The sequence below is a fragment of the Piliocolobus tephrosceles genome, chromosome 11 (genome assembly GCF_002776525.5).
Source record: "Piliocolobus tephrosceles isolate RC106 chromosome 11, ASM277652v3, whole genome shotgun sequence".
In the NCBI taxonomy this organism is placed as follows: domain Eukaryota; kingdom Metazoa; phylum Chordata; class Mammalia; order Primates; family Cercopithecidae; genus Piliocolobus; species Piliocolobus tephrosceles.
Window position 1 is genome coordinate 9698094 of NC_045444.1, and position 21565 is coordinate 9719658.

The window sequence follows — 21565 nt, forward strand, 5'->3', positions numbered from 1 at the left end:
AAATACAGAATGTAGAACAATATACCTGGTGCATACATTTCAACAATTAAATACACACAGCTAGTCTTCTTTTAGCTACTTTCCTCCATTCTTGAATTGTTTTGAAAGAAATGCTAGACACAGATCATTGAATCCACTGCTGAACTCTCAGTGTCTCCAAAAGATCTGAACTTGTTTTTTAAACATACTACTGGGCTAATTTTTATAAGTTGAGCAGATTTTTACAATGCAATGGAAGAAGCCATGGCTTGATCAGGAGCAAGAGAATAACCCATGAATTTATAATACCTTTAATATATGAAGAAACTAAACTTTGTGGTGAACTAGCCAAATCTGAGAACAAAACTATGTCCCATGAAATTAGCAAAGTCATTCACCTAAAACGTTTCATTTTACTGAATATTTCATCTTTTCACTTTTTCTAAACACGTGACTAAAAAATTAAAATATTTCCATGATTAAAACTTAGAACAGTAAATGCTTTATTACAAAAAGCAAAGCATCTTAACTGTAGTTTAAGGGTTAAGCATCAAAAAAAGGGTATCCAATAAACTCTGTGGGAGGAAAAGAAAGTGAACCTAGAAGCAACACAACTCACCTCAGCAGCTTCATTCATCTTGACGATCATGGCACTCACGACGTCGTCTGCGTCACTAATAAAGGTGCCACCATCACGGTTCCGTCTGCGCTTGCCACTCATGCTCTTTTTTCGCTGCAACATCATCTCAAAATCCGACATAAAGTCCATACTAAAGCAGTAAACAAAAGCAAGTGAAATACAAGTTGTCTTTTAAATACACATTTACTTTCACCACAATTAAGAACACCAAATTTCTTAATTCTAACTCAGTGAAGTGCTACCTTCTTTTAAAAGTGCAAGTACAGTCATGCGCCGCATAACGATGTTTCAGTCAATGACGAACTGCGAATACGACGGTGGCCATCCAGTAAGCTAAGGTTAACTTTTTATTGAAGAAAAAAAATATTTTTTTGTAAATTTAGTGTAGCCTAAGTGTACAGTGTTTATAAAGCCTATAGTAGTGTACAGTAATGTCCCAGGCCTTCACATTCACTCACCACTCACCCAAACCAAATTCCAGTCCTGCTTTCATTCATGGCAAGTACCTTAAACAGGTGTACCATATTTTATCACACACACACACACACACACACACACACACACATATTTTAAAGAGTTGGGGTGTTGCTCTGTCACCCAGGCTGGAGTGCAGTGGCACAATCCTAGTTTACCGTAGCCTCAAACGCCTGGGCTCATCCTTCTACCTTAGCCTCCTGAATAGTTGAGACTACAGGCCCATACCACCATGCCTGGTTAATTTTTTAAATGTTTTGTAGAGACAGGGACTCACTATATGTCACCCAGGCTTGTCTTGAACTCCTGACCTCAAGTGATCCTCCTGCCTCAGCCTCCCAAAATGTTGAGATTACAGGCATAAGCCACCACGCCCAACTATGCTGTATTTTAACTGTACCTTTTCTATGTTTAGATACACAAATACCATCGTGTTACCACTGCCTACAGCATTCAGTACAGTAACATGCTGCACAGGTTTGTACCCTAAGAGCAATAGGCCTAGGAGCAATAGGCTTTACCACACAGCCGAGGTGGGTAGTAGGCAATACCATGTAGGTTTGTATAATACTATGATGTTCATACAACAACAAAATCACCTAATGACACATTTTTCAGAATATATCCTGTTAAGCGACGCATGACTGTACTTACAACTTGCTCTTCAAAGAACAGTTGATCCTAGACTTTATGTTCAATTCCTGTACTACCCTGTTATATATACACACGTAAATCACTAATAGCCCGGAACTTCTCATGCACTATATCCACACTTGCATCTATCAGTTTGAGAAAGTGTATTTTAAATTCCAATTGAGGGGACTCATTCAGCTTTAGTGGCACTGCCCTTTTTTGGACTATGAAGGTGTTCATTATCTGAATGCTGTTGTCTTATACAGCAGGAGCAGAAAAAAATGAAAAATAAGCCGCCGCTTTCCAGTGATAAGAAGTATAACTCTCAAAACATAATGAGAGATACACATGGAAATCTATAGGCTTTAAGCACCTCAAACCTTTATGGCTTTCTTCAGAATCATTACACTTAAAAAAGAGGGAGTTAAGTTATTCTCTGCCACTAGCGTATCAATTCAATTTCCAGAAGTACTGCCAAACTCATTCAGTTTAATTACTGCATGCCGCTAGGAATTAAAAATGAAACTATTTTTTAAAAACATCTTTATAACTGGAAAGAGTAACTAATCCTTCTATTACTGTATAACATCTTTTAATATATCAGATTTTTCTGAACATAGATTCCAACTAGCTTAACAAAAGTAAGTGAAGTATGGTCAAATAATATTTTGTAGTTAAGATGTTAGACTTACTTCCCCTGCCCCATAAAATCAGCTTTTCTCTCAGAAAGGTATTTTTAAAATTAGGTTATTTTTCATAAGAGTTTACTTGGTGAACCATAAATTAAGTCTGGTGCCATATAAATACAACTCCACAAAGTAAGACATCTAAGCACAGGGTAAATGAAAGACAAGTAACAACAGCAGGTAATTCACTGACAACACTCTAGATGGAGAAAAACAGGAGTAGATCCACTCCTAAACTTAATGAGGAACCAAAATGAAAATTTAATAGTCTCTACCTTGATTTTTTAACTTCTCTTTAACAAATTCCTTAAAAACAAACTTACTGTTTTCCTCTCTTTATGTTATCATCAGAATCTGAATCTTCTGCTTCTTTTACCTGTGTTTCACTTTTTTCTTCTTCCAGATCTTCTTGGTTAAAACCCTAAATGCAAAATTATCACAACCTCCTTACAGATTTTCTTCTGTATTAAGTGTTCTTAGTATTTTGCATTTTTAAATTAATTCATTCACAAAGAACAAAAATTCGATATCAAAAGGTACATAACAAAAGGTCCCTCTCCAGCCACTGGTGTTACTAGGTTTCTTGTGTTTCCTTCCAGAAACAGTGTACGTTTATATAAGCACTTCTACACACACTTCGCATCCTCTCTTACTATACAAATGGAAGCACACTATTCAGAGCGGGTCCAGGATAATGCTCCGCATGTTCCAAACGTAAGAAAAGAATCTAGAGGCCAAAGCATATCAGTATTAAGTCTTGTCATTTTTTTCAAGGCTTTAGACTATTTCACAATATGGCTGTAACCATAACTGGTTCACTTATTTGCCTAGTCACATTTAGTTTTACATATTTGAAATTGCAAAATACTTGCCAAACTATTCCACAGAGGTTGTACCAATTATCTCTCCAGCAAGTATGAGGACTCCTGTTCCCCTACGTCCTCACTACTATAGCAGGCTATCAAACATTGATATCCACCAACCTCTGGACGGAAAAACAAATCTCAGGATAGTTTTATTTGCATTTTCTTACTATGGGGGTAACGCTGGGCATTTTTTCACATTTACAAAGCCATGTGTCATTCTTTCCCTGTGAACTCTGAATATCCTATGCCCATTTTTTGCTGGACTGTTCATCTTTTTCTTATCACGATGTAAAATCTCTTTGAAAATTAGATATAGCCCTCTACAAGTGACAAGAACTGTACAATCCCCACATTTGTACAGTTTTTGTTTATGCTAATATTTGTCAGGCATAACTTTTCATTTTTATGTAAATGAAATGGCCAGTCTTTTCTTTACGGCGTCTACCTTTTGTGTTATACTTAGAGGCTTTCTCAGTGGTTCACCTAGTATATTGGTTTTCTCACTGAACTGAAACTATAACCAAGTTGATGTTAAGTCTCCAAAATAGGTAAGTATACCTTATTCTTACAATATGGTGCTTAACTAAGTATGAGCTCCATGAAGGCAGTGTCCAAGCAGTCTCTAAAACATTTGTTGAATCAATTCTTCCTTTGTATTTTCCTTAGGTTTACTTTCTTATTTCACTATTGTCCTGAATTTGATTCTAAATTCATCTACCTTCACTCTCTATTGCATTGGTTAAAAATAAGTATTGCTTTTTTGACCCAAGAACTATTTAAGCAGGCTTTAAGTTTCTGAGTGGCAAACAGATTGGAAAATATATACAGACATTTGATATATGACAAAGATGGCACTACAGAATAGTAGGAAAGGATGATCTTTTCAATAAATGGTGCTGGGTCAACTGGATACTCCAAATAAGGAAAAAAAATCTTAACTTTTCCCTCATATCACATACGAAACCAATTTTAGGTGAATTATACAATTAAATGTGAAAGACTGAATAATCAAGCTTCTAGTAGATAACTTGTATCTTCATGACCTTGGGGACAGGCAAAAATTCTTAGGCAGAATTCAGTTTTCACCATAAAGAAAAAGATTGGTAAATCTGATCCTATGTTAAAATTAAGCACTTCTGTTCATCAGAAGACTCTATGTTAAAGGAATGAATTTAAGATATTCTAAAAAAATTTAAAAGTTAAAAATTTTTTTAAAAAAAGACTCCATTAAGAAAGTGAAAAAGAAGTAACAAAATGAAAGATAATTTTAACATTCATAACCGCCAAAAATGACTATATCTGGATTATATAGAGACTCGTCCCTGTTTTTTTCGGTCTGCTTCCTCTGTCAGTTACATTTCTCTTAGATTATGGATTTGTCCATTTCTCTTTTCAGTTTTATCAATTTTTGATTTTTATGTGTGCGTATATATATAAAGTCATGTTATTAGGTGCAATTTTAAAATCTTTTTATCGACATAAAGTGACCTCTTTATCTCAAGCTTTTTTTTTTTTTTTACCTAAATGTCTACCTCCCTCTTTTATAATATTATAGATACCACACTAGTTTTCTTTTGGTCCATGTTTACATGAAGTCCCTTTTTATATACCTTTATTTTCAGCTTTACCTTCTGTTTCAGACAAATCTCTTGAAATCAGTATATGGCTGGTTTTTAAGATCCTGTCTGGCAATTGTTGTCCTCTAACTGGAACATTCAGTATTTACATTTAATTTAATTTCTGATATTATCAAAATTTAAATCTACTGTTTTACCATGTAATACTTTCTACTTTCTAATTGTCCCTTGTCCTATCATTCTTTTTCTTTTCCTGCTCATTTTCGACTGATTAGCTCTAGTTGTTCCATTTTTCCCCCCTCTATTAGTTTAGAAATTACACATTCCATTTTAGTCTTTTTAGTGGTCACTCTAGAGGCTACAACACGCACCCTAACTTACCAGTTTACTGATGTACATTCATATACATTTGCAAAGGCCTGCGAGCACTTCAATTCCATGTATGCTCCCAATTTACTGCTGTCATGTTTTGATTTTATATATATTCCACATTAACACATTTCATTTTGTATAGTCAATACTCATTTAGACTTATACACATACTTTTGTTGCTCTTTTCTCCCTCCTGCATCTCTAACCTTCCATCTGAGATCATTCTTTCTTGCATTTCTTTCCTTCTGTATTTCCTTCAGCTGGTACATTGTTAATTAATTCCCTCCTTATTTCATCTTCATTCCTGGAAAGTATTTTTGCTAAATTTAACAAAATTCTAAGTTTGTCATTAGTAGATTCTACTGTTTCTGTTGTGAAGTCAGCTGTTAGTCTAATCGTTACTTTTCTGAATGTATTTTTTTTTCCTGTGGCTTTTACACTTTTCTATTTTCGTTGGTTTCTTGCAGTTTTATTATGATGTAGTTAGGTGTAGATTTCTTTTTGTTTATCTTCCCTGCAATGTGTAGAACTTCTAGAATCTATGGTTTAGGTATCATTTCTTTTAAAAATACTGCTTCTGCTATACATGTAATTTTCCCTCTCCTTTCATTATTCCAATTTTTGCGAAAGCTTTTCACAGTCTATGTCTTTTACTTTTTTCTATAACAGTGTATTTCAAAGCTTCATTCTAGATCCCTCCTTCTAATCTATCTTCCAGTTCACTAATTTTCTTTTCAAGTATGTCTAATCTGTTGTTATACTCATCCACTAAGTTTTCTGTTTTTTTTTTCCCTCTCGCCCCGTTTTTCTTTTCAAACAGGACCTCACTATTTTGCCCTGGCTGGTTTCAAACTTCTGGGCTCCAACTACCCTCCTAGTTACCCCCCGAGTAACTGGGACTACCAGCTACTTGCACCTACCTGTCCACCAAGTTTTTAATTTCAGTTACTGTATTTTCATAGTTCTAAATTTCTACTTGGTTCTTTTCCAAATTTGCCTTCTCCTTTTTAAATTGTTTGCTCTGACATTTTAAATCTTATTTCTTATCTCCCTGAACATATTTAAGGTAATATCTAAAATTCCTATATCTAGAGCCCTAAGTCTATTTCTATTGTCTGTCATTACTAGTTTCCTTTTAATGTTACTTTTGTGTATTGTACTGTATATATGAAAAACTTAAACCACAGTCATCTTATTTCTGAGACTGAGATTCTCTAGTCTGCCGGAAGATTCAAAGATGGCCTAAAATCTGAGCAAAGGCTATTTTACTTCCCCGTGAACCCTATGGTGCTGCTCTCTGAAGTCTCGATCCAGAGTATGGGGTTTACAAAGCCCCCTAACCTCAATAGGCCCCGAACTCTAAATTTTGTCCCCAAGTCTTAAGGCTGTCAAAAATATGAGTAGCCTCTTGGCCTGACAGGTAAACACTCCCACAGAAAAAGCACTTCTAAACACTGAGTTACCACTTTAGGTATCTCTTGGCTTAGTAATTCTTTGCTACTTTGTTCCTAGATAATGAGCAGATTTCTATATATTTTGTCTAGCTTTTCCAGTTGTGCTTGGCAGAAGGGTTAGCCCAATCACCCAGAATGCCGTTGTGAAAATCGGAAGTTCCCCAATTACTATGAATCTTGCCCTTTAGCATTATGAAGTGCCTTTGTCTCAATGTGTCCCTTCCCCCTTAATTCAAGTTTGCCCATTAGCTTCCTTTTATACCTTTGTATATACCCTCTCATTTTACTTCCTGAATCCCTCTTCTAGATTTTTCTCTTGAATACATCATAAAGATGTATTTATCTTGAATACATCCTACTTATTAGAATCCTCTATAATTACATCACTGCCATAAAAACAACAAAAAAGCACAGCCAAGGAGGAAATATTTCCATCTTATACTTACTGTAAATTCTTCCTCCTCTTCATCACCAGATTCTCCAAATATGTCTGCAATAAGATTTCTAGAAAGTAGACAAATATAAAAACATTCATTTGCTTTCTTCTCATTTGCATAGGAACCATTTTTTAAAAAATAGAATTTACATACAGTAAAATGTGCAGATCTTCAGTGTCCAGTTCAATGAGTTTTAACAAACATATACACTCATGTAACCAGCACTCTATACACTCATGTAGCCTCCCGAGAAAGTTCTCTCATGGCCCCTTCTAGCTGGTCCCCTAATTTCAACATCCCAGAGACAACTGCCACCTTGACTTCCAACACCACAGATAAATTCTGTCTACTGAACTTCATGGAAATGGAATCACGTATGTCCTCTTTGCTTTCTTTCACTTAACATGTTAATTCTGAGATGAATTCTGAGATTCACCCACATTGTAGTGTGTTCAGTTCAGGAACTAAAATACTAAATCCCCAAAGACATGCAATTAGGCAGGACATACTGTATTATAACACAGACCCCTCTGTACTGCCTAATTCAGAACCCCTGAAAACTCATGTTACACTGTCACTTACTCTTCTTCATTGCCCGACTCACTGTCACTCCCAAACAGATCCTTCTCTTCATTTTTCTTATCAGACAATTCTTTCCCAGCTTCTTCCTCACTGTCAGATGCTATGGTCTTCTCTCTCTTGCCTGACTTGTCGGATACAGCATCACTGTCAGAGTCATCTGCATCAGAGACAACACGGCTCTTCTTTGCGGCTGTTGAAAAGAAAATCATCATTAATTTTATTTTATCATGGTCATTGTATTACCAAGCATAACAAATGCTTTAAAACGGCAGTATGCGGCAAAAAAAAAAAAAAAAAAAGCAATCAAAGGGCCTCCTGACACACGGTTTAGAATTTTTAAAATAACTAAATGGTTCATTTAGAGTCATCTTACAAATTTTCTGTTATTTTGCTTAAGAAAAAGTAGCCAAAAGATGAAGAAAGATGTCATCAATATAAAGGCAGTCACCTTTCCTTTTGGGGAATCGAGAAAATTAAAACTAGATTGATGGGCAAAATTGGCATCCTTTCTACACTGCCTAGTAGTAACTGAACTAAAAAGGACTACATATTTCTTTCTAGGAATAGTCTCCACGTTCCTCTATCATTGCTGGTCAGTTTGAAATTTCTCATCTTCCTTAACAAACTGGCAACATGTCTGGTACCTTTTCCTTCTCCTATAAGAACTGTCGGGTTATAATGAAATATGTCTTTTCCAAAGATCAGTTTCATAAAAAAGTAAACAAGTAAAACTTACTGTGAAAATGGAGTCTTAGGTAGCAGAGACTGAAACACTCCAGAGAGAGATGGTGTCTCTAAATAGAATCCCCTCAAAGTTTCCCTGTGTCTGAATATTCAACAATGTTTAACAAATGAAAAGGCGTACCTGTGGGAGCTCAGTTACTGATTGGATGGGATCTAGTGAACTAAGTGTCAAAGAGACCCGCAGCTAACACTGAATACAGTTAGGGGTTTTCATGTCAACATTTTTCTTTGAAACATTACCTCTTCCAGTTTAAAACAAAAAAATCTGAGTATTTTATATTCCTATTGACATGTGGTTTATCACTTTGAGGCAGTCAGAGATTAATACATGCTAACAGAACTCAAAGGAAACTTACTATTAAGCTCAGCTAATGATAACCAGGGGAAACGAGTGTCCTAGTGATATTTTAGAATATTAAGCTGAATCACAGAATACAGATCTGACATACCAAGAGGATACAACGCTCCACAGTTACAAGCTTACACAATGAATAAAGCCATTGATAGACAGCCCAAGCTAATTCCTTACATGCTTTCTCTTCATCTTCACTATCAGAAAGCACAGCAGCCTTTCTCTTCGCTACTTTCTCCTCCTCACCCTCTTTTTCATCTTCATCACTGTCCAGTTTTTGCTTTTTGGGTTCTTCCTCCTCACTATCAGAACTGTGAAACTTTTTTCTGTCCGTATGGCTGTCTGAGTGGAAGGAGGCATTCTGCATTTCTGTATCCTCTCCCTTATTCTCCCTGTCGCTGTCATCATCTGACTCTGGCTTCTGTTTGTGTCTGGACGCATCCTCAGTTTCTGAGTCACTGGCACGTCCCTTCCGAGGCCCCTCACTCTCAGAGTCACTGACTCGGGGTTTGGGTAGCTCCTCGTTTTCAGAATCACTGGCCTGGTTCCTTGGGGGATCCTCACTTTCCGAATCACTGATTCGGGGTTTGGGAAGCTCTTCATTTTCTGAGTCACTGGCCTGGTGCCTCGGAGGGTCCTCACTTTCGGAGTCACTGATTCGAGGTTTGGGAAGCTCCTCGTTTTCAGAGTCACTGGCCTGGTGCCTGGGGGGTTCCTCACTTTCCGAATCACTGACCTGAGGTTTAGGAAGCTCCTCACTTTCAGAATCACTCATTCGAGGTTTGGGAGGCTCCTCATTTTCGGAGTCACTGGCTTGGTGCCTTGGGGGTTCCTCACTCTCAGAGTCACTGATTTGAGGTTTTGGAGCATCTTCTGTTTCAGAGTCACTAGCAGGACTCTTCTGGAGCTCCTCAATCTCAGAATCACTGGCGGGATGCTTCCCAGCATCTTCGTTTTCTGAGTCAGTTGCATGCCCATTAAGAAGCTCCTCGTTTTCAGAGTCACTCCCAGGTAATTTCCTGGTCTCTTCACTCTCAGAGTCGCTCCCATGCTGATTGACATCCTCATTTTCAGAATCGCTTGCGGGAGGCTCTGCACGTTCCTCAGATTCAGAGTCACTGTCCTTTTGCCTGTGAGGCTCCTCACTTTCAGAGTCACTAGCATTAAGATTTACAGGCTCATCATTCTCAGAGTCTGTCACATGATGTCCTTTGGTGAGGCCATCCTCTCGATCACTAGGTTCATTCTGAAAAATAAAGCGAGAAAAAATTAGGAAAGTGCAAACAAACAAAAAACCCTTTAATGGTAAAACATTAAATTTTTTCAGTGATTTTTTTTTTTTTTTTGAGACAGAGTCTCGCTCTATTGCTGGAGTGAGTGGCGCGGTCTTGGCTCACTGCAAATTCCGCCTCCTGGGTTCACGCCATTCTCCTGCCTCAGCCTCCCAAGTAGCTGGGACTACAGGCGTCCACCACCATGCCTGGCTAATTTTTTGTATTTTTAGTAGAGACGGGGTTTCACCGTGGTCTCGATCGCCTGACCTCATGAGCCGCCCGCCTTGGCCTCCCGAAGTGCTGAGATTACAGGCATGAACCACTGTGCCCGGCCAATTTTTTAAAATATGAGAATATGTGCACCTAAATGGAGAATTCTTGTCCTATACCTATATAGAAATACCCCCACAGAAAGCCAATCTGTGAAATGGTTTTATCTGGATCCCCGAATGGGGAAATATAACCAGCCTTCATTAAAACAACTTTGTAAAGCATGCTCTCAGATTACTACAGAAAACTGACTGTGAAGAGCCAGGTTTTTTTTTGTTTTTTTTAAAAGGCGAATTTTCTCATACATACTTCTGTTTTGTAAAAATATAACTCTGGGCCAGACGTGGTGGCTCACACCTGTAATCTCAGCACTTTGGGAGGCCGAGGTGGTGGATCACCTGAGGTCAAGAGTTCAAGACCGGCCCGGCCAACATGGTGAAACCCTGTCTCTACTAAAAATACAAAAATTAGCTGAGCATGGTGGGGGGCACCTGTAATCCCAGCTACTAAGGAGGCTGAGGCAAGGAGAATTGCTTGAACCTGGGAGGCAGAGGTTGCAGTGAGCTGAGATTGTGCCATTGTACTCCAGTCTGGGTGACAGAATGAGACTGTCAAAAATAAAAATAAAAATAAATAAATACATTTTTCAAAGAAATACTAGCAAACATGTAGCCAAGTTCTTTTACATAGGAACATTCTTGGGTTTTATAAGGTTAAAATTATTTTTTTATTTTTTATTTTTTTGTATTTTTCAGTAGAGACAGGGTTTCACCGTGTTAGCCAGGATGGTCTCGATCTCCTGACCTTGTGATGCACCCGTCTCAGCCTCCCTAAGTGCTGGGATTACAGGCTTGAGCCACCGCACCTGGCCAAGGTTAAAATTATTTAAGGGAAAAGAAACCATAAAATTTCATTTTATTTAACGGGTCAAATAACATATGGGCACCTTCTCCCAACATAATTTAAGCAAACAAAGAAAGGAAGGGTTAACATTTCCTAAGTACCCACTAAGAGCCAATACCACAATAGGCTCTCTCCTGTTAGTTCATTTACTCCTCATAATGGTACTTCTCATGATAACAAAATTGAGGCTTACAGTAGTCATGGTCCTGTGTTTAGTTACCCTAGAAATAAGAAAGCTTAAGTTTTAGGGAGAACATGATTCATCTAACTATACCAACACATAACGTTACTTGAAATAATTACTCTGAAAACATGCTCTGGGGTACAACTTGATATGTGCATATTATAGCTATGATTTTTAAAATGCAGAGAAAAATATACAACATTAAACATGCCAAAATACTAACAAGTGTTTTAGGATCTGGTGAATTTTTTCTCCCATCTGGTAGCTCAACTTTAAATAAAATGGCAATAATATTCTAGCTTAATAAGTGAAAGTATTTCCATGTTTGAGTATTCCCTCTAAAAATGTACTGAGCCAAATATTTGTTAGATACATGACTGAAGCTATCTGAACCTACCACAGACTATTTTCAAGGGACCAAAGAGCCTTTAAATAATACCTATGGCCAACATCATGCTATGAAACCGTTAAGTGACAAGATAATTCTTGTCAATGACAGGATAAATGGCTTGAAAATGTTCTCATAAAACCCATACTTTTACTAACCCAAGTATGCTGTGTCTACAAATTCAAAAATAATATGAAAAATTATAAAATAAGCCTACAAGGCAAATGTTTGAAGAGTTTTTTAAATATTTTATCACCATCATGACAGCACAGCATTGCAAAGAAAGAGTCATTGCTATACACAGTCACTGAACTACAGCACATTCAGGAACGTTTCCAAAACCATAAACTTTTCAAAATCCCTAAATACAATTTTCTTGAGTTCTCACCGGGCACTCAGCACAGTACTGTATTGGATTCCTTGTCAGTCACAAGCTCTATTATCCCACTGGAACAGGCACTTATCTATTAAAACGATATTAGGACTCGAGAGATATCATAGAATCTTACAATTACAGTACAATACTCTGTATGTTGCCTAAAGTTTACTTTAGCCATACTTCATAATTTAAAAGAATGCAGATGGAAAATTTAACTATCTAGATTGTAAGCTGTAGGAAGGCAGACATATTTTGGTTTGTTTTCCTGAGGTATTCTCAGAGTGCAGAATGCTCTCCAGTACATACACACACTAGGTAGAGTTTGAGCATTCCTAATCTGAAAATTCAGACAACTCCAAAATCTGAAACTTTTTCAGCACTGACATGACATCACAAGTGGAAAATTCCAAACATAAGCACCTAATACAAACTTTGTTTCATGTGAAAAATTATTTAATATAATGTATAAAATTACCTTCCAGCTATAAGATAAATGAATTTCGTGTTTAGACGTGGGTTCCATTGCCAAAATAGCTCACTATGTATAAGTCAATATTCCAAAACTCAAAAATATTCTAAATACAAAACACTTCTGATTCCAAGCATTTTGGATAAGGGATACTCAATGTGTATTTGTTAAATGAGTAATAAAGGCGTTAAGTGGGAATAACATAAGGTGAGGAAAAATTAATCCAACAAGAACGTATTTCATGTCTACTATGTGCAAGACACCAAGACACCAGGCTGAGTATGTCTCAGGGCCTGACCTTACGAGCTGCTAATGAGGAGCCAGCCAAGCACACCGTAACAATATAGTGTAACATGCACTATTCACAAAGTATGTATACGATATTTCAAAAGTGCACTGGAAGTGCATCTATATGAAACTGAGCTGCAAAAAAATAGGTGTGCAGTGAGCCAAGATCGCACCACTGCACTCGACTGGGTGACAGAGTGAGACTCCATCTCCAAAAAAAAAAAAAAAAAAAAGGGTGTGCAGACAACAGGCATGTTTGCATGGAGTTTGTGATGGCTGAGTTAAGAGGGGAGGGTGGGGAGAGGCATACAGTACCAGCAGAGGCAATTAAAGCAGGAGGCAAAAGGGAAAACTGCAATTGGCTTTTGGAATGCTCTCCATGACAAACCCATCACACAACTCTAAGGCCATGTCTATGTGTGACTTGATCTATTTTAGTTGAAACAACAGAAATCATCTCTAGCTAAGTCCAGAAAAAGAGAACAATCTTCTCAGGATCAAAGTGAGTTGAATGACTAAACACTCGGGAAGGTTAAGTACTGATGCAGCACAGAGAGCTCAGAAAAGGGAACTCAAGGATCATTTTACTAGAGTACCATCAGTAACATGACTCAGCTATAAACTGTCTAGAACCTAAATTATAAATCCCCAAAAGAGATGACTTAACTGGCCAAGGCAGTATCAGAATCTGTGACTCTATCAGTTACAGCTGGATCGGGGCACAGCACTGGGAGTCACTCCCAAAGAAGTGAGAGACATACTGGGCAGTCACCCAAAACTCACCCGCTACACTCTACCCCAGGTTTCCTGATGCATGGTGTAGCATTCCAACACAAACAACCCCTACAAGGATACTGCATAAGACAATGATAGTGAAATTTAGGAATCCTCTTGAATTTTTTATGAGTTTCATGAAGACACAGCATTATGTATGGCACAACAGGGCAAAAAAGGGGAGAAATAACTACAGTAAAAAAGTATTAGTCTGATACACTCAAGCTAAAGAATACACTTATACAACAACACCACAGAATTTGGGACAAGTATGCTGGAAATTATACAGTTAAGCTTAAAAGTTATCAAAACAATATCTAAAGTTTTTAGAGTGGTTTTGGCAATTAAATTGCAAACTTAAAAAAAATCCAAAAGACAGTTTTTTTAAAAGTCACATGAGTACAACAAATCAACAGTTGAAACTGACATTTAATGTAGTTTTTAAAATAATGTAAGACATTTCCCAGTGGTAATGGTAAAAGAAATTGAGCAGTCAGAAGCTCCTTAGATGCTTTAGAAACATCTACAATGCCGCCGGGCACTGTGGCTCACGAGGTCAGGAGATCAAGACCATCCTGCCTAACACGATCAAACCCTGTCTCTACGAAAAATGCAAAAAATTAGCTGGGTGTGGTGGCGCACTCCTGTAGTCCCAGCTACTCGGGAGACTGAGGCAGGAGAATCACTTGAACCCAGGAGGCAGAGGCTGCAGTGAGCCGAGATCACACCATCGCACTCCAGCCTAGGTGACAGAGCAAGACTCCGTCTCAAAAAAAAAAAAAAAAAAGGAAGAAAAACAAACATCTATAATGCCTCATACCTCCTTCCTTAGCCATCAATCACACTGCAGTTATAAATAACTACTGGTTATCCATCATAATAAACAATCTTGTTTATCTCAGCATACAAAGAATAACCACACTTCTTACGACCAGGGCCACAATACACAGAGAGATAACTGACATTCTTAAACTGCAAAGTAAATAAAACTGCTATAAATCAAATAATAATTCGTAAAGTATTCAAAGTATTATATTGTCAAATGGAAACTTGTACAGACCCAAATAACTCAGGACACTTTGTTTCTTCTTGACTGGTCAGAAGGGTCAAACTCAAAGTACTTGATGTTGTATATACTACTCTACCATTATTAACTGGAAAAATGCACAACACTAAACCACACAGTAAATTCCATGAAGAAATATCTATAGAAGCATGTTCAAAAACATGTTTCACTAGACCCTAGTTCCAGAAGATATAGTTGAAAGTATCATATAGGACTTTGTCAATGCATATTAGTTTAATGAGCATGAAAGAATCTGAGAAACCCTGCAGTAAAACAACATAATGCTGTCGATCCAATGTAGTTCCTGGAGTGCTGCATCAGTTTGAGAAACTCCCAAGCACACACTTAATATAACGAAGCTATAAACCAGAATGTCCCTTGTCTATCAAAAGTTGATCTTAGAATAAGAGTCAGAAACATAGGCACTCCTGATGAGTAACAACAACAACAAAAAAATCTACACAAAGCTTGTTTTTTGTTTGGTTGGTTTGTCTTCTTGAGACAAGGTATGACTCTGTCACCCAGGCTGGAGTGCACTAGCATAACCATAGCTCAGTACAGCCTTGAACTCCTGGGCCCAAGAGATCGTCCTGCCTCAGTCTCCCAAGCAGCTGAGACTAGAGGCACATGCTACCACGTCCAGATTTTTTTTGTTTTGTAGAGACAGAGTCTGTGTTGCCCAGGCTGTTCTCAAACGCCTGGCCTCAAGTTATCCTTCTGCCTTGGCTTCCCAGCAAAGTTTAGGATTTTATGATAATGATGCAAACTCCTGCCTACCTCTTCAGACTCACTTCTTTCCACTCACCATCAACCCTATGTGTTACAGCAGCAGTTCCCAAACCTCAGTATGCACAAAAATCACTTGGGGAACTTTGGAGAAAACCATACAAACTTGTGGTGCTTCTCACCTCCAGATACCAATTCAGTGTATCTGGGAAAGGTGTCACAGAATCTGAATTTTGACATGTGGTCCACATGATTTTGACCACATTTCAGAAATTCTACTCCAGTTTCAGTAGAGTAAACTACTAACTTTGCACCTTACAAATGCTGTTCCCTTTACCAAGAATATCTTTCTTGTACCTTGTCTTTTTCATGCCTAAAAACTTGCCAAAAATACTCATCTCCTGAAGTCTCTTTCATCTTTCTCTCTAGGTAGAATGAATGGACTTTGTGAAACATAATGTGACAGTTAAGGCCGTGGAATTTAGAGTCAGAAAGACCTGAGGTCCAAGCCCCAGCTCTGTTACTTTCTACTATGTGATCAAAGGACATTTTCTTAACTCTTCAAAGTTTCCATGTCCTTGATCTGATGGAATTAGGAATAGTATCTATACCGTAGCCGGGAAGTTCTGAGGAATAAAAGCATGCAAAGCAGTAAGCACAGAGCCTGTGAGCATTCAATAAATGTTATGTACCATCAATAACAAAATCTCATTAATTATTAATTACAAAACACTACCCCCTTCAAGACTCAGCTCAAATACATCCCGTGACGGCTGCTGACCTGGTTAGCCATTCCCTCCCTTCATATCCCCATAGCATCTTGTACGCTCACACTTCACTGAAAGGTGACTTAAACACTTATTTACATTTATCTGATACACCGACCTTAAGATCCGAGGCTATTCTGTAAAAATGTATCTTTTACCTGCGGCATAAAAAAGACACTCAAAATATATTCACTAAAATGTAGGCCGGGCGCGGTGGCTCAAGCCTGTAATCCCAGCACTTTGGGAGGCCGAGACGGGCGGATCATGAGGTCAGGAGATCGAGACTATCCTGGCTAACACGGTGAAACCCCGTCTCTACTAAAAAAAAAAATACAAAAAACTAGCCGGGCGAGGTGGCGGGCGCCATAGTCCCAGCTACTCCGGAGGCTGAGGCAGGAGAATGGCGTGAACCCGGGAGGCGGAGCTTGCAGTGAGCTGAGATCTGGCCACTGCACTCCAGCCCAGGAGACACAGCAAGACTCCGTCTCAAAAAAAAAAAAAAAAAAAAAAAAAAAGAAAAAGAAACCCCACAAGCAATGCTTAACATAAAACAAATGGAAAATAATGTTAGCATTAAACATTATTAGAATCAGAGACAAAGACTAAAAACAAAAACAAAGGAAAATGTAGACAGAATCACAAGAACTAATAAGATATAGGACAGCAATGGCCAAGACAAATCTTTTAGTTGTTTTGATGTACTCCCCATAAGGATGCTTTCCTTATACTAACACAACCCCCTGGAGGAAAGAGCCAAACAAGAGCAGACTGCCATCTTTACTCAATTCAAGTAATACTGGAGCTAACGGAGTTGTCATTGACTTCAAGGGCAGATGGCTGGGCCCACTGTGCTTTGCTCACAGTCAAAAAACCGTGAGAAGCCAGGTTCCATTTCCAAACAACATCTTCCTCAATGTCCCACACTCCATTTTTTCCTGTGGGACACTCGGGAGGGTACTTTTATACACAGATGAAATCTACAGGCTTCTGGATGTTAAGATACGCATTTCCTTTGATACATTTCCTTTGATACATTTTCCATGAAACAGAAACCAGCTGAAACAAAACCACACAGCTAATTGGCAAAAATACTGTCTAAAAGAATATATGGTAAAAATAACAAAAACTAGAATTGGAAACTAGTTATAACTAGGTCACATTTGACGGCCACCCCTCCACTTGGTGCTCAAACTGCTTTATTAAAAAGTTACATTTCCAGAGATGACTACTCAAAAAGATTTTTAGTCTTCCCCCTTCTTCCCTATCTGTCCTACCACAAAAGGTGTGAAGCCATCTAACCCAAACTTACTTATACAGCATCACTTTCCATTAAGCTATTCCATTTTCTAGCCACAATAATCATTCCTGAAATATATCAAGTCCTTCTTAATGTTAGGCCCTGTATCTGTTGCTCTTCTAGCTAGACAGAATTACCGCTACCCCTAACCCGTTTCTCCAACTGGCGATGTCTCTCCTTTTTCTGTCAGCTGAAATATCATGGCTACTAAGCCCATCCTCCCTTCCTCTCAGTGCTTGGTATGTATCCTTGCTACAATGACATACTATATTGTAGTCACCTATTTATAGGTCTGCCGCACCCACACAGACACCTTAAAGTTTTAAGTTTGCATTGCTATGCCTAGTAAACAATCAACATTCAAAAATGTTTACAGAAAGACATGAATAATAAATCTTCACACATTAAATAAACTTAAGCAATAGTGCCAATTTTTTGGGAAATGCATTCCAATCCAAAGGTTTAATTATCTGGCCAGGCACGGTGGCTCACACCCGTCAGCCCAGCACTTTGGGAGTCCAAGGTGGGAAGATCACCTGAGGTCAGGAGTTCAAGACCAGCCTGGCCAACAGGGTGAAACCCTGTCTCTACTAAAAATACAAAAATTAGCTGGGTGTGTGGCGCATGCCTGTAGTCCCAGCTACTCAGGATGCTGAGGCAGGAGAATTGCTTGAACCCAGGAAGCAGAGGTTGCAGTCAGCCAAGATCACACCACTGCACTCCAGCCAGGGTGTAAGAGTGAGACTGTGTCTCAAAAAAAAAAAAAAAAAAAAAGTTTAATTAACTTGATTTGGAAACTATATAATAACACAGTTGGGGACAGAGAAATAAATGTCAACTATCTCAGGCTGCACATGAGGTAGAGGGGTAGCTGGGAATACAAAATCTTCAAAGAAAGATGTGTAAAACTTCTATAGGCTTCTGGATTGAGAAATCTAAACTTCAATACCTTTTCTTCAAATTTAGGAAACTACCTTTCCATGTATCCTTCCAACTAATCTACTAGGAAAAGACAATTTGATACCTAATAGTTACAATTTTTTAGTAAGAGAATATATATTAAAGATAAATTTAAAACAGAAAAAAACAGCTAGTAAAGAAAGGTTTATCTTTACATGAAAGGGTTCTTCACAAGGTTCTTCTAAATTTTGAATTTTTTAGTACATTTTGAGTTAGCTGTTGCATGCTCATAAAAATGGGTTACCATATAAAACGGCATAGTATTCTACCAAATTATTTTCCCTTTGATTTGAGAGATTAATGAGCACTGCAGAAATAAGACAAATGCGAATCACACCCAAAGATCACCATCATTTACGTTTTAGTCCTTTCAATCTCTTCTCTGTGTAAATTTATTTTAAAACAATTAAACTAGGACCTAGAATCACAATAATGGCCTGTATCTTTCAAGTAATAGCGGCAGGAAGCAGACAAATTCCTAGGCAGATGGCGGTGGGTCCCTGGTGAAACATGACCTTCAAGTCAAACACAGCTTAAACGCAGTAAACTGAGCTGCTAGGGCACCTGACCGGAGTGAGAACCTTTATTCCCGTTTGCCTGCTCTTTCCTTAGTGGTTCTTTCCGAATAAGACTAATTTTTAACTAATCAAATGCTGCTTTTCCCAAGGCTACCTACAGCCCGTATCTCCCCAATTCTGAGTCTATAAAAACTCCAGAGTTAGCCACAGTTGGGGACAACCCACCTTTGGGAAGGGGCTGCCCACTTCAGGTCCCCTCTCTGCTGAGCTGTTCCGTCGCTCAATAAAACTCTTCTCCACCCTGCTTACTCTCAGTTGTCTGTGTAACCTCATTCTTCTTGGACACAGGAAAACCACTTAGGACCCACCAAACAGAGGATTCAAAAAGGGGTATAACACTGTACCCCTCCCTCCTGCTTACCCAGCAATGGGGGAGAAGAAATTGCTGGGCGTGACACACCACCTTTCGCCAACGCTGTGGGCAGCAGGAATGAATAAGAGCTGTAGTGCTTCTTGAGAGCCCAGACCTCCGGACTCTCCAAAGCAGGGCTGTAACACGCACCTGCTTGCCAAGCCCTGGGCGGTGGGAACAACAGAGCTGTGACACCCTTGGGGCTCTGCAGTTCCTGGCATCTCTGAGTTTTCAGGCACCACCACATCCCCCTAGTCTGGACACTGGAGCCTTCTATGGAAGTTGCTTGTGGCACACTGGGTCCAGCTGCAGCCTCGCACACAGCCGGCACCTGTGTCAGTGCCTGGAGCTGCCTGCCTGCTGCAGCAGCTGACCTGCCTGGCTGTGTGCCGTGACCAGACCCAGACCCTGCACTCGGCTCATTCACACACCTCTTGCCGTTCCATACCTGTCTTGCTGGCAGAGGCCGGTAGCAAAAATCAAGTGCAGCCTGCCAGGCCGAGTGGGCAGGGAGAGTCCAAGTGAGATCGGAGCCCAGCGAGGCCCAAGCAGGGACACTGCTGGCCCCAGAGGTTTCCCGCCAACAGGAAGTAGCACCCTCCAAAAAAATTCTGCATCACAAGTAACATGTTCAATTCTCCATGTCACTATTCTTTGAAAACAATTCCAACAGCTGCGTTGCCATTCTTATAAACGTCCTATTTATAGTTTAATCGCTCATTTTCTACATTGTTGAGTATTTCTTGCTGTCTTTCTTACGTTTATTACACCTCCTTTGTCCATTTCAGTGTTTTCAACCCAACGGCGGTTCTGGGTCTTCACCCAACGGGTTAGTGGGAAATTCAAGGGGCTGTTTTTGGTCATCAACGATGGGGAGGATGTGTTACTAGCATTTCATTTAATGCCCAGTAACCAAGACACTAAATGTCCTGTTAATATACAGGCATGCACCCAAATATCCACAACTGGCTTGCTAAGAATCTCTTGTTCAGGAAAGCAACACTAGGCTGCTCTCTGTGGTATGGCCACAGGCAGGACCCAGAGGACCTCACCCATCCACACACACACAGGAATCTCCCTGAGACGAAAGAGTTCAACGGGCCCAATACAGATTGCAGTAACAGACAAGAGAAGCATAATGGGTCCCTTTGGGATTTAAACTGAGGAATACACAAAAGTCTGACCAATCTGTAAGAGATAAACATCAAGCCAAACAAGGACTTTTGGCATCACAGCATGAGAAGTTCTACTGACCTTCTCTCCAGTGAAAATTATTAAAAACAACCACTTAAAGTCTCTACAAATGGCCCTAATGGCAAAGGGCAAATGAAGAAACACCTACACAAATTCCACAAGAGAGACTATTTGAACCAAGATCTATTGAACCTCCTTCCAACCTCACAATTCAGTGAGGCTGACTCCACTCCAGATTGCTGTAGCCAGAAACACAGAGCTCCCTCTCTATCCTGCTTCAGTTAGAGGGCTTCCTTTCCAGGAAGAGCAGGGCATCAGCATCTCTCATCCTGCTCCCGAAGCCTGTTTCTGTGGTTAAGTTCCAAAAGACTGCAGTTGAGAAGTGGAGATTCCCATCTTCTGACCAACGCTTACTTGCTTAAAGGCAGCTCTACCTTGGGTAGACCACACTGAGAATACTGGGGCCCTAATCACCCTTGTGCCGGCTTGTGAGCCCATGCCAAGAGATGCAAGCTGAAAGGATTTCAGGTTACTAACTTATTCCCACTCCTCCACCCCCTACCCAGAGCTCAGTGTTTTAAAAAATACAGAAGACATCCTAGGCAGCGTGGTGAAACCCCATCTCTACAAAAAACACAAAAATTAGCTGGGCCTGGTGGTGTATGCCTGTGGTCCCAGCCACTAAGGAGTCTGAGGCAGAAGAATCTCTTGAACCTGGGAGGCAGAGGTTGCAGTGAGCTGAGATCGAGTTATGGCACTCCACCCTGGGCAACAGTGAGACCCTGTCCCCCTCCCCCACCCATACACATACATACACACAAAACAGAGGAGAAGAAGACAGCTGAATAGAATTACTAGACATAAGCTCAAAAGAGGACTTCAACAATACTATAAACCAAC

At 39.3% G+C, this 21565-nt stretch overlaps 1 protein-coding gene across 4 annotated transcripts in view; it reads right to left on the reverse strand.

Annotated features, from left to right (window-relative positions):
• IWS1 (interacts with SUPT6H, CTD assembly factor 1) overlaps positions 1-21565 on the reverse strand; it is a 46590-nt gene that overhangs the window by 13786 nt on the left and 11239 nt on the right. For all 4 annotated transcript variants that reach the window (XR_002734398.1, XM_023225572.1, XM_023225573.1 and 1 more), the window contains exons 3-7: positions 8974-10042; positions 7701-7890; positions 7128-7185; positions 2736-2833; positions 599-749 (exon numbers count right to left, since the gene is read on the reverse strand). Coding sequence is in view for 3 of the 4 variants with exons in the window: in XM_023225572.1 (XP_023081340.1) it covers positions 599-749; positions 2736-2833; positions 7128-7185; positions 7701-7890; positions 8974-10042 (1566 nt within the window). In the remaining variant the exon portion in view is untranslated. The remainder of the gene's footprint in view (positions 1-598; positions 750-2735; positions 2834-7127; positions 7186-7700; positions 7891-8973; positions 10043-21565) is intronic.